General features: G+C 38.9%; 1 protein-coding gene across 1 annotated transcript; it reads left to right on the top strand.

Moving 5' to 3' along the window:
* Positions 1-5,337: 5,337 nt before the first annotated feature.
* LOC135471289 (adenosine 5'-monophosphoramidase HINT3-like) lies at positions 5,338-12,610 on the top strand. The gene is made up of 5 exons (XM_064750457.1): positions 5,338-5,607; positions 6,036-6,153; positions 8,539-8,605; positions 10,964-11,090; positions 11,310-12,610. The coding sequence occupies exons 1-5, from the start codon at positions 5,536-5,538 to the stop codon at positions 11,352-11,354; spliced, it is 429 nt and encodes a 142-aa protein (XP_064606527.1). The 5' UTR covers positions 5,338-5,535; the 3' UTR covers positions 11,355-12,610.
* The last annotated feature ends 1,369 nt before the right edge of the window (positions 12,611-13,979 follow it).

The raw sequence follows: 13,979 nt of genomic DNA, 5'->3' as shown, positions 1-13,979 counted from the left end.
CGTTGTTCAAAACTGGTTGTTGTTCAAGGCTTAATACCAGATTTAACTGTAAACGAGTCTTCAGTTTTGTACTCAGTCAAAAAGAAATTGTGTACAAGTACATTAAATATGAACTGAAACTGCTACTGTTAGTCTGCGCACAAAAAGAGAGCTTGCTCGCGATAAAAACAAGCGCGATAAAGCAAGCACGTGTAATGAAAGCGCTTGCTTGTTGTTGAGGTTGACATATGGACAGATTGCAAATCGCGCTTGCGACTGGTAGAATTTTGTCATTTGGCCCCATGGCGGATTCAAGTGAAGACGAACTATTGTTGCTAGACAGTGTTTTGCCGAAAATTATCCTAGGAAAACGCAAAAGAATGGGCGTTCATGAGATAAATAAAAGGAGGCGAATGGAAGGTGAATATCATCACTTGTTTCCTTTGCTTAAAAGGAGCCCTTCTCGTTTCCAGTCATACTTGAGAATCAGCCAAGAGACATTCAAGTATATCTTAGAAAAAATTGAACCAAAGATAAAGAACTGGTGCAACTGGCACTAACAACCAATTCTGCCAGAGGAGCGTCTAGTTGTTACGCTCAGGTGAGTCACCCTTAGTTGAAACGTATGTGTATATACAGTTATATATATAAGTATGAAGTAATAACTGTAAATATATATTCATGCATACACAATGAACTAAGACTGTGTAAACGTGTATCATAAAGTTTATTGATCTCCATTATGAACTACAACAGGTAAATCTCTTGTTTGTTTTAAACTTATGGTGAGGACATTTTAGGAGAGAAGAGTAGGATTAAAAAGTTTGTTACTCACAAAAGACAAAAAACAAACAGAGAAAACAGCCAACAAACTCAGAAACTATCTAAGTTATAGAATGATTATATAAAATCAACAACATAGATGTTTAAAAAAGATCACTGTTCGTAAAGAATAAGAATTATTTTCCACTTGCGAGAGAAAACAAAATCATTTACGCCTAACTGGCTTATTAAGTATCTTGTGTAAAATACAGAGTGAGTACAACAAAATTAAGGATCATTTGATGACTCTTTGTCTTCAGCACTCTAAATGAATGTACCTGGTGTAGAAATGATAACAGCTGAAAAAATAAACCAACATAAAGATTACAACATATTAACAAAAACGCTGATTAAGATCTTTTGTTCAGGCGTTGACAGATGTCTTAACGATCATAATGAAAACAATTAGTACTGGAAATGATGAGAGTCTGGCTGAGTGGTGTAGGAATCAATGCTATTAGGTGTTGAACCTGTGCTATAGCTTTTGTAAGACAATGCGGGCGATGTGTTATCTCGCAATTGTACATCCAGATCTTGAGGTTGGCTTGTGTACGGTTGTGAACGTTGATGTACTGTTGGTGGGTATACAAACTCTTGCAGAACTGACTGTATTCGATTGCGAACGCAGAGTTTCAGGTGCTCAGGGACCATTTTCATGTATGGGTATAATGATTTGAGGAATTGGAAGTCTGCATCATTTGTTTGCTCGGCATTTTCTCTTTTTTGACTTAAGTATTGAAGTTTTCTTTCTTCTATATCTATCAGTTCCCTGTAACTGTTCGAGCTGTCTCGACTGCGTTTTTGGAGGGTCCTGCTCGTGTGTTTGTACGTTTACTCGACGGAGGCCCTGGAGAAAACTCCTGGAACGGCCCAGGCTCTGGTGCTTCAAAGACTGTAGGATTGTCAAATGTGTCCGGTCCTTGACTTTCCACATTGCTGCCCTGGGTGTTTACTTCTGTTGCAGACTCATCCGCAATCCCCGGGCTTGGTTGATTACCTTCAAAGTTATTCAGATCTAGGGTGTCGAATGAAGTTCTCGGCGCACCAATATCTTTCAAAAAGAGAAGCTGATTGAAAAACTGCCACTTTGATTGTGGGCGATTGCTTACAGCGTCTCCTGACCTTGGCACAGACCTTTTATTGTATTCTGTCGCAAATTAGTCTCGCAGGGACTTCCATTTTGTTCTTCAGTGCAGTTTCTGAAAACAAAAAAATTAACAGCACATTATTATTTATGATATAGTGCTTGCATACAATATTATTGTCAATGATGAAAGTTCACATAAACTGAGTCATAATGATTGCCCCATTCCAGCAAGTCAAATATATATATATCACAATTCAAAAGTCGCTTTCAGAGACACAACTAATATGATGAACGTCTTTTTTTCAGATTTCTTGCAACCGGTTCATCTTTTAAGACCCTTGCCTTCAACTTCCGGGTGGGTGCCTCCACTGTAGCACACGTTGTGTCTGAAACTGTTACTGCTTTATGGGATGAGCTGAAACCAGTGCATATGCCCTCTCCAACCAGGGAACATTCCTATCGGCTTCTGGTGACTTTTACAATCTTTGCAATTTCCCAAACTGCTTAGGAACGATAGACGGAAAGCATGTTGGAATCCGTTGTCCCAGCAAATCAGGATCCATGTTTTATAACTACAAAAGATATTTCTCAATAGTGTTGCAGGCTGTTGTTGATGCTCATTACAAATTTCTGACAATCAACGTTGGCGGACATGGGAAACAAAGCGATGGAGGTACTTTTCAAGCCTCGGGCCTTTATCGTGCTCTTGTACAAGAAAAACTGCATATACCAGAGCCTACAGCCCTGCCAAACTCCAATGTCGTGGCCCCATTTGTGTTCATTGCTGACGAGGCATACCCACTAATGACTCATGTTTTGAAACCCTACAGTGGAACAAATCTCCCTCTTGATGAAGACTGCTTCAACAAGAGATTGTCAAGATGTAGAAAAACCGTGGAATGTGCGTTTGGAATTTTGGTAGCAAAATGGCGTTTGCTAAACAAAGAAATTGAGACAGACGTGCTGCTTGCCGATCGCATTGTAAAATGTGTTTGTGTCCTGCATAACACTATAATAGACAAAGAAGGCATGGTGCAAAACCTCACCGAAGTTTCGGTTGAAAACCAAGCATAGTTTGGGACCGTGTTGGGAGGCCATGTAATGATTCAAAAACTGTTATGGATGTTTTTAAAGCATACTTCAGTAGATATCCTCTGCAATATATTCGATAGCCTATCAACAAGAAAAGGTAACCTTCAAAGAACAATCTGGGCCAAAGTCCATTAAAAGCTTATGTAAACTGACCAGACGCTGCCTCTTGTAAATATAAAAGTAGATCTGTCTTCGATTTTCTTTTGTTAGTAAATTACAATAAGCTTACAGTAGAGTTGGCTAGAGCGAGAGGGTCCAAGGAAATAATGAGAAAGATATTGGGCATGAAAGGAAAAAACGGAGAGGAGAGAGAGAGAGGAGAGAGAGAGAGGGGGGGGAGAGAGGGGGGGGCTTGTACTACAGAATAGAAGGCAATGGAGCACAAATAAATGAAAGCAGCCATGAATAAATACATACAATAAAGTTATTCTTACCATCATGTTTCAGCTCTTCGCTAATTTCTTTCCAAGCACGATTCACAACGTTGCGGTTTGCGTGGTCTTCCTTCTTTTGTCCCAAATTGCAGGTTTTCGAAACACGGCTGATATCAAAGACTCCACATCCATTTTGGTCGGACTGTCAGAGGAGAAAACACTCACTGCACTTGCCAGATCGTGACTAGACAACACACGTGGGGGGCACCAAAAACACGCTTGCTCGCGATATAGAATTAACTTTTGATTCTTTACGCTTTCCAAGCGTCGCTTGACATCGCAGGCGCGATATGGTGAGCGTGTTTTTGTGTGGTATAAGCAAATTCTGAACAACATTACAAGTGCTTGCTTTATCGCGCTCGCTTTTATCGCGAGCAAGCGTTCTTTTTGTGCGCAGACAAATACTTTGTCTTTGGAGAACTGCATTGACTGTTGAGTTTGGATAAAATTTTAAAATTTTAATATGACTTAATACCACTATTATCTAATACACTTTCCAACAACTGGGCCCAAAAGTTCTGGTCCTCAAACTATTGGTGACATCAAAGAAGGACTGGACGCTTGTCTTGAAAGCTGTAGGCCTACTTCTGTTTATTAAGTGTACATTTTGCACTTTAGTGTGCTGGAAAAAGGTTTATATATTAGTCCACGTGTGGGTTGCTTGGCAGAGTTTCATTAGCTAATCGCAACATGGACTGAACATGTTTGAGCTTGGTGAACAACAGGTAACAATGACTAGTTAAACTACAATGATCCGTGCAGGAAAACTTAGCAAACCAGGACCAGTGTAGGTCATCTGGTCAAACTGTTAGGATGGGTAAAGAGATAACATTGCATACAAACATTTTCTTTCCCAAGATTTGATATGCATAATAAGTTGTGACATGAAATACACACAGTGACAGGGTAGACTATTACCAGTTTTGAGAAATGGCCATATCATGGTCTGCATTTTTAAAGAAAAAGATCTCTAAAATCAAAATCGACATCACTAAATAGACCACTTAAAACTATGCATAAATATATTTTAATTTTTTTTTTTTTTAGATTTTTGTGAAGAGAGTGAATGGCGTTCAAACATTTAAATTCTAAGGTGGGCTTTATGAACATCAGGAAAACAAGGTGACGTGACGTCAGAGTTCCTAGATACCGGCAAAAGCCCACCTTAGTGTTCAGATATTTAGATGCCTTTCAACACTCTTAAGGAAATAAAATAAATTTTTATATTTTATATTTATGGTGTTATACACTGTTTGTTTATTTATTTATTGATTGGTGTTTGAGTACTCAAGAATATTCCTTTTATAGGCTACTACGGCGGCCAACATTACGTTGGGAAGAAACCAGGAAGAGCCCAGGGGAATCTCACAACCATTCCCAAGTTAATGGCAGACCTTCCCAAGTACGGCCTCAGAGGAAGTCAGCATAAGCTGGATTTGAACTCACAGCGACAGCGTTGGTGCGAGGCTCCTGGGTCATTGCCTCCCGCGTTATACATTAGGAGGCGGTTGTTCAAAAGTATTCCCAGTAACTGTTTAGTCAGACAGCCTAGTAGTGAGAAATGAATTCAAACTTCCATCCTCATTTGTAAATTTCTGCAAAAGTTTCTTTTATTAACATTAAGTAATCAGTTATTATGATTACTAGAATATTTCAGGCACTACTGTAATCCTTTATGTTAGTCCCAGCTGGAGAAGATCAAAATGAATTGTACACAGGCTACTGTATCCCAACTCTAATTGGGCCTACATCAGTGGGGCGACCGAACGTTCAAAGGTAAGGCTTACACCAGCATAGTGGTCCATCAGAAAACTGTGATTAAAGGGCAACAACTGGTTACGGCACATTTATCCGGTTACGTCCCTTAGGCAGGCGCAACGCTGGCACGCGGTTGTCCCTCGCTTTAACCTGCTCAAGATCTGTCAGATGCGTAATAATATGCTTGAACTAGCCGTCTCAGGGCATGACATTAGCGTGTATGCAGAAATGTAATAAAATCAAACAAACTGGCTGGAGTCCATGTCAATTTGATGACGGTCACGTTGTGAAAGACTGGATTTACATTACGTCATCCTTTCTAAAAGCGAACTGTAACAACAACAACATATTAATAGCCCTGTCATGTCGGAACAGAATTGTGTTTTCTGCAAAATTTGTCGAGGTGAAAGCCCTGAAACCAAGATATACTACCAGGTACCATCCTCTTCTATCTTCGTTTAATAGTGTCAAGACATCAGCAACACCATAGGCGTGAACATGAACCTGTTATCGCTTTTGTCAGATTCTGTTTCACTTTCGATTTTACCTTTGTCGTTTACAGTGCTTTATTGTTGAAGTCAGGTCCTTCAGTCCTCTGATTTGTTCTTGTAACTCTGTACAAGTACCGGGTATGGCATAAAATAAACAAGTTGAAGAATTAGAATACAATTTAGGAATCATGGTGATATGAGTGTTACAGTCTTATCTAGGTTTTAGAAATGTTTTACAAAATCAGATAGCACTTGTCAATTTTGAACCTGTGATAGCCTGGGAAAATCATGGAAATTTTGAAATGATCAGAGTATATGAACTTTATACAGATTATACAAAGCCCTTGTTGTTCCATGCTACTATGTTCACAGGATGAGGAGTTGACAGTATTCATGGATCACAAGCCAGCAACTACCCACCATTATTTGGTTTGTACGAAACAACACATCCCTGACCCCAAGGTGCTAAGAAAGTCAGACATGGGGCTGGGTGAGTAGGCAATGATGGGAGGGTTGAGGTCTTGGGGAAGAAAGCGAGGGGTATGGTGTGGGGCTATTAACCCAATTGACCCTTCAAATAAGGCCCTTCTCTTTTAGCCTAAGTACAGTGGTTTACACCATGTACTCAGTGCTTGGTAAACGTACAAATGGGTAGTGAACGTGTAAGTAGTTAGGAAATAAGTAATATATAACTGAACAAACAGAAGTGAATAGACAGGCAGTTGAGTGCAATCATAAATAAGTGATTGTACAAAGGATATGATAATGTGCAAGTGGATGTACAAGTGAGTAGTGAATGTGTTAATGGTTTATTAGTAGCAAATGTATAAATAATATATGAACGTACAAAGTGAATATTCATGTGGTTAACACATTTTAGTGTAGAATGTGATTGATAAAGGCATAAATGAAAAATACATATACACATACTTTTGAATTCACCAGTTGACATGTACCAGTGTTGAATGAATTAAAAAATAAGTGAATGTACAAATGGTATGTGAATGTGCAAATGGCATGTGGATGTGCAAATGGTACCTTATGCAAATGTGCAAATGGCATGTGAATGTACAAATGACATGTGAATGTACAACTAGCCTGTGAATGTACAAATGACATGCAAATGTGCAAATTGTATGGAGATGTACAAATCTTAAAGGTATGTAAATGTACAAATGATTAGTGAATGGGCAAGTGTTTAACAAATGTACACATTGTGAGAGCCTGCACAAATGGCAAGCGAATGCACAGATAGTGTAATAATAACTGTACCTTTATGTGCATATGTATGTTATAAATGTATAAAAGCTTTCTGAATGTTCAGTGAATGTATGGTATAACATATCTCTCAATGGTTAGTGAATATCCAAATGCTTGTTGAATATACTAGTGTTCACTGAATGAATATGTGACTGAATGTATAAACCATGCGTCAGTGTGAGATAGTATGGGTATGTACAAATGATAGATGAATGTGCCAGGCCTTTGTGAATGTACATATATGTGTACCCATTGCTTGCTTTAGTGATTGTACATATGGTTAGTGAATGTATAATGTACTGATCGATTTAAGAGTGATTTGCACTGGATGTATACATTATATTAAATGAATGCCCAAAAGGGAAGTGAATTTACAAGTGTGAATGCACAAAGGAGAAGTGAAATAGAAGTGTGAATGCACAAAGGAGACATGAATAGACAAGTGTGAATGCACAAAGGAGAAGTGAATGTACAAGTGTGAATGCACAAAGGAGAAGTGAATAGACAAGTGTGAATGCACAAAGGAGAAGTGAATGTACAAGTGTGAATGCACTAAGAAGTGAATATTTAAATGTGAATGCACAAAGGAGAAGTGAATATACAAGTATGAATGCACACATGGAAGTGAATATACAAGTGTGAATGCAGAAATGGGTTAGACAGTGTACAAATTGTTAGTGAATGTAAGGGCTTTATATGAAGGTAGAAAGGATAGATGTAGTCTTAGTCATGCAGCAGTCTTAGACTTAAGTGATACTTAGTCTTAACTTGTGGTATAAATGGTTTTGAAGAATGCTTCACCATCCTCGGGCCATGAAGGCACAGATAATATATAGTGAGGGTACAAATGATAAGTGGAGGTATAACTGAAAAAGGAGATACAAAGGAGATACAAGGTGATGACACTTGTATAGATGTTAAGTGAAGGTACAAATGATAAGTGAAGGTACAAATGATAAGTGGAGGTACAAATAAAGGTACAAATGATAAGTGAAGGTACAAATGATAAGTGGAGGTACAAATGAAGGTACAAATGATAAGTGAAGGTACCAATGGTAAATGATGGTACAAATGATAAGTGAAGGTACATTGGCAAGTGAATGTTTATACAGTTTGTATGTACAGATAGTCAGTGGATGCACAGTTGATATATAACTGCAGGCCTACAGTGGTATAAAAGCATGTACAAATGGGTAAGGATATGTACATTTGGTTAGCATATTTACAAATAATTGGTAACTTCATGCATAAATTGGGTGAGAAGGTGTAATAAATTATTAGTGCACTAGCAGGTATAGGTGACTCTCTGCCCTCAACTCCTAGGCAAACACCCAATCACTAATCAAATAAAGAAATCTGTATATTGTCAAATTAAAAATAAATCAAAAAGTGGATGAACATTTGTTAAGTAAATGTACAAATGCATACTTAATTTGTAAATTACAAAGGGTGACTATACAAGTGATAAGTGACGATTTTGGTATGCATTCATGATTACTGTACACATTCCTTGACCATTTTTGTGTGTTCAGGTGTAAACCACTGTAGGAGCATAAGCTCTGTAAATGGATATCATAAGTGAGTTTGATTAAACGCACTAACTTTCCCTTAACAGTGGAGAGGATGATGAACGTTGGAATGCAGGTTTTGCAGGAAAATGATGGAGACACAGGTGATGTCAGGTATGGTCGCTTGACATATCCCCACCTTTTCATGTATGGCCACATTTAGTTTGAAATTATTATAGCAAATAGATTAAAGTTATTTAATCAACATTAAGAATTCCTTAGTTATGAAGTCAGTCAGGATTCTTGTAATGTTCACTCAACCATGGGACATAAATCCCGGGGACAATCTATCCCCTGTCGCACAATATCCCCTGTCGGACAATATTCCTGGTTGAACAAGACTCTCCGTCGGACAGTATCCCTCGTTGAACAATATCGCCCGTCGCACAGTATCCCTCGTTGCACAATATCCCTCGTTGAACAATATCTCCAGGGGCACAACATCCCTCGTTGAACAAGATTCCCCGTTGGACAAAAACTCGTAATCAATATTTTTTATGTTTATGATGAATGATATCCAGCCTCTTTGTTTGGGAAAACTTAAAACTTCTCCCTGAGGTAATGTTTGAGAATTTAATAAAAAGAAACAAAAAATCACTGACTGTGGTCTACATTATGTGTTCACCGTTGTGCCGGCGGATGCTTACTTCTACATAAAAGAAACTGTGCATGATGCTTGGTAAGGGTCCCAGCCGGAAGTCTAGGAGCCATTCTTTTACAAGATGCACACGTGTTCCCACGAATTTCATAAATATGCCATAGCTAGAGATGCATTTTACAACTGGACGTAAAATGCATCGTTATAATACAGAACATTTCATAAAGAAATGGACTTTTATGCGTACTGAAGGCTGAACACGCGATCTGAACGAGCTATATATCGTCCAGCGATGTCTCCATTTCCGGCATGAAAGCAAATGCCAAATATGGTAAACAAAAATACACCAATTTTGGTTGCTTAATTTCATATGTCCTTAATGTAAGAACACAGAAGTCCACTCAGTTAGTTGTATTCCTGAAGCGGTACAGTTTTCATGATACATGTACATGCATGTGTATAAAATAAGTCAAACTTATATGTATACAATACACAATTATTAAATATGAGTTTTATAGATCGTGTCTAGCATTGATAGGTTTGTTGGCTAAATGTGTCCGGTGTAATGTGGAGTCCACCGGAACTTTTGTCCGCAGTGGTTTCACCGGCGGGGTTTTCATTCGCAAGGATTTTGTCCACGAGGTTTTCACTATCGCCACTTTTTTCTGCGGGGTTTACATGATATTGCTTTTGTGTGAAGCATGTAGGAACCAATAAGTTACAAAAACTCCTGTACAACTCACGTCAATTAGAGTTAGGATTTTTGTGTCGCTTAACTAGAGGCCTATATGTTGAACACAACAGGGAATGTAGAGATTCTTAATTGTATAGATTGGTAAGTGAGGGGCCAGTGTATGGCGATTGGTTTTCCAAACTGGCAAGATTAACGTGCGGGAACCTAACCGTTTTGTGCGCATGGGCAGGTCCTGCGATCAGTGGTTACGAATCGTACTTCTTACATCACTGCCACCACTAACATTTTGTGCAGAGGTCTACATAGGGTCACGGTGACGAGGCTGGAAGTGATGGCAGAAAGCCCCTAAACTATGTGTCAACCTTTATTTCTAGTACATGTAGTGCTTTATACGCATGCTCCACGTGACTCTAACCAACACATGAAACAATTTTATTGATAAATGCTGATTAAATAGCTCCGCGCAAGGACACAGATTATGAGGCTAAAGTCTAAACAAGACTACGTGCCTTGCACAGGCATCAAAAGTCAAGCTTGTCTGGTAGTGGCAGTGATGTACAGCGCAGGTAGAGAGCGGCGCATGCGCTGTAAGGAGTATGATTATGAAATCTGTTGTATCCCCATTGCTTTGAAATAAAAGTGTTATATAGTGGAAACCCATTTTCTGTGGCGTTTTTTTTTTTTTTGTTATGGTACATTTCACAGGTGTATCCCATGCTCCGCACACAACAGTGTTTCACAGGAATCGGCGATGCCAGAACCAGTATAAGTGGCAATTTGTGCCGCTTGAGGAAAATCATCGGCCACCAGAACTGACTCCCATAAAATATCACGTGTCCACGTGTACACATTGTCAACTGTTCGTCAGACCTTGTATGGTGACAATGAGCAACCTGTGTGTCTGCACACGTGTAGTCCTTTGCGCACTCCAAGGTTCCCTGACGACTAATTGTCGTGTATTCAGGCCTAAGTCATACATTGGAAAGATGGCCAGAAACAAAACAGTTCAGAGTCAGAGGTATAACCCGGGCAGTCCGATTCTCTCCACCCATGAAACTTGCCTCTTTCGTTTAGAAGTGAAAAATTCTTGAGTGTGACATTTATCAGCAAATAAATAAATCAGTGCATCTTTCAGGTTTAACGTATACATGAACTGTGATCCTATTTTCTATAATTTCAGGATGGGCTTCCATTGGCCTCCATTCAACGCCATTTGTCATCTACACCTTCATGTTATTTCTCCCCAGAGACAGATGACGCTTATTTCCAAGGCCATTTTCATGCTGAACTCCTTGTGGTTTGTCTCGGTAAATCACTGATATATATATATATTCCATATTTAGGAAATGAAGCGTGCTGTTACATCGGGCGTTCAGATTTTTGCTGAAGACACAAATAAAGCGTCCCCGAAGGTGTAAACACAACTACAAGAAATGTAAAGAAAGAAATATTTTACTCTATAGTTTGGAAGACCATGAATAGTTTGTCAATGATGTTTTGTTTGAAAATTTGCTGTCCTGTTGCAGGTAAAGTGGCTGATGGACCATTTGAGTGCAATGGAAGATGAGTGACTGTGCGTCTTGAATGGAATGCGTTTAGTGTTAAGTTTTGTTACACTCTTAAAAGAGTTTTGTTTGAATGTACATTGATTAAAGATTAGCCTGAACATATCTTTATTATGTGATGAATTCGTGACTTCTTGTTCACATGAATGTGTATGAGAAACTGTAAATATTTTGTTTTTATATAGGTCTACCTGTAGGAGTTAAATGTCCATAGTTATGTTATAATTGTGTTAGAGTAAAACAAAACTAAAATATGAAGTTAGGTTCATCATATTGACAACTGAAAACTTTGCGTAAAAATACTTTTATTTATTTTTTCAGATTTTTTTAAGTGTGTTGAAAGGCATTCAAATATTTGAATACTATGATGGACTTATTCTAGAATTCACTTGTTTGAACACCTTTAACTCTCTTCACCAAAAATCTAAAAATATTAAATGGAAGTGTATTTATTCATAGTTTTAAGTGGTCTATTTAGTGAAGCCTACTTAGATTTGTAGAGGTCTTTACCTTTAAATTCTTACAATCTCTGTGTTTATGTTGATTGGATAGTTATACTAAAATGAGTATCGTGTTAAAGCCTTTGGTCACTTGTTTTGTTAATGGTTAAAGAAGAAGACTTTTAAGTTGTGATTTAGTATTAAGATTTAAGAATTGATTTAATCTGCTAGCTGGTACATGTATGTAACTGGAGACTTGGGCTAAGTGCCACAGTTGTCAAGGTCCTCATTAAATGGAATTTTTGAGGAAATGATTCTTCGGTATATCTCATGAGTAAATCTAACGAATAGTCTAAATGTTTCTGTAGTCAGATAATAGTATTTCACTGATGTTAGGTTTGCCCAGCTGGCCCTAAACCATCCATACTTGCCATACTTAACGCCAGGAAACTTGGTACCTCTTACATGTGTTTTACTCCGGCAGCTGTAGAAGAACATATTGCTTACAGCGCATGTGCCGCTCTCCACGCTCGCTTTACATGGCCACAGACCCCCATTAATTTTCCATAAGCGACAATGTTAGCGTTTAGCGTTATAGCTCAGTCCCAAACATTCTGTGGCCAATAAGCTGTGGCGCACACCTGATGCAGCCTGTGAGAAAGAAGCCATAAAAATCTTGACATAGGTTGACCGTCGAAATCTAGACCTTTCCATGCCGGCAGCTGGGAGGCATGCCTAGCAACGCCAAGGGGACGTCACTCGCAGCCTCATCACTACTTCACACCTTGTGTCCTCTCGCCCAGAATTTCAAAATTTCATCAATAAAGCTCATATCTCCTCAAAGTTTAGACAATTTCCAGCATTTTAATACAAAGCATGCACCTGTACACCAAAATGGCCGCCTGGGAGCAAAAAAAAAACAAAAAAAACAACAACAACAAAAAACAAAACTTTATACCCTAAAATACACAGAATTACATTCGTTCTACCGAAACACGGAAGTTGTAATGGGAGTCCACATCACTGCCACTGCTAGACAAGCTTGACCTTTGGAGCTTGTGCTACGCACGCGGGGCCCTTTAGGCTTAGCTCCATCAATGGTGTCCTTGCGCGGAACTATAATCAGCATTCATCAATAAAAATGTGTCAGGTGATCGTTACACTCATGTTGAACATACTCTAGATAAAGAGTATGCGTGTGCATGAAGTATTAATAGAAACAAAAAGTTGAGACATAGGTTTTGTATTTTCTGGCATAACTTCCTACCTCATCACCGACCTCAGTGATGTGGGCATTGTTCAAGATATCTGCAGAAAATTTGTTAGAGGGGGGCAGTGATATAAAGCGAATGTAGATAGTGACACACGCGCTGTAAGGAGTAGTGTAAAAGAAAACAAATTACGTAGTAATTTACGTGGTAATGTGTAATTATCAGCCAAGATAGTAATGTACTGTGGTGAACCTGGACGTCAAGGGAGAATGACGCAAAGTTTGGTAGTTACACCTCCGCCCTGTTTCTATTTCTGGTAGCTGTGCTGAGAACATTATCAGATTCTGAAATTTTTCTGTTAACAACTTTGAGGTGTTAACTTTTAGTAAAGAGGCAATGAACTGAATTTACAGTTATAGATTATAGTGTAAATTGAAAGTACTCCCCCGCCCTCTCACCGCTTGTCAGGCCTTGGTGACACTAAGCCATCGGCGATGTTCAGTAGCCGTTCGTGCGGTCTAACTTTGGTTGAAGACTGCATGTCTTCCACCAATATATGTATGTAGGAAAGTGTGCTTTTAACTTACCCAAGGACAGTTGTTTATCCCGTACATTCCGGTTTACTCCACCCATGTTATACTGACAGCCGTCGTATTTGAAAATTCTCGTTAAACAACAATAAAATAAGCAATTTTAAAGTATAAATCCTGTCAAACACATTTCAGGATATTCCAAAAACGTAATCGATCCTTTCCTTAGGTTTAACGATTTATTTGATTGGTGTTTTATTCCCTACTCATGTTGGCGACGAGCATTATGGTGGTATGGAAGCGAGCAGAACCTGGGGAAAAGCACGGCTTTTAGCACTGTTGTTGCTGCCCGCTAGTTGCTTGCAAACCTTCCCATGTACGACCAGAGAGGCAGCTAGTATGAGCTTGACTTGAACTCACACCGACAACAAGGCGTGGGAGGCGCCTTGG

Source organism: Liolophura sinensis, chromosome 7, assembly GCF_032854445.1.
Source record: "Liolophura sinensis isolate JHLJ2023 chromosome 7, CUHK_Ljap_v2, whole genome shotgun sequence".
Classification (NCBI taxonomy): Eukaryota; Metazoa; Mollusca; class Polyplacophora; order Chitonida; family Chitonidae; genus Liolophura; species Liolophura sinensis.
The sequence above is the reverse complement of the archived record's forward strand: the minus strand, read 5'-3'. Positions and strand labels throughout refer to the sequence as shown.

Excerpts from the sequence above, each read along its gene's own strand:
- LOC135471289 (XM_064750457.1), top strand. The coding sequence starts at position 5,536 with ATGTCGGAACAGAATTGTGTTTTCTGCAAAATTTGTCGAGGTGAAAGC. Across the intron at positions 8,606-10,963 it reads GGAGACACAGGTGATGTCAG|GATGGGCTTCCATTGGCCTC; the intron begins GTATGGTCGCTT and ends CTATAATTTCAG. Across the intron at positions 11,091-11,309 it reads ACTCCTTGTGGTTTGTCTCG|GTAAAGTGGCTGATGGACCA; the intron begins GTAAATCACTGA and ends GTCCTGTTGCAG.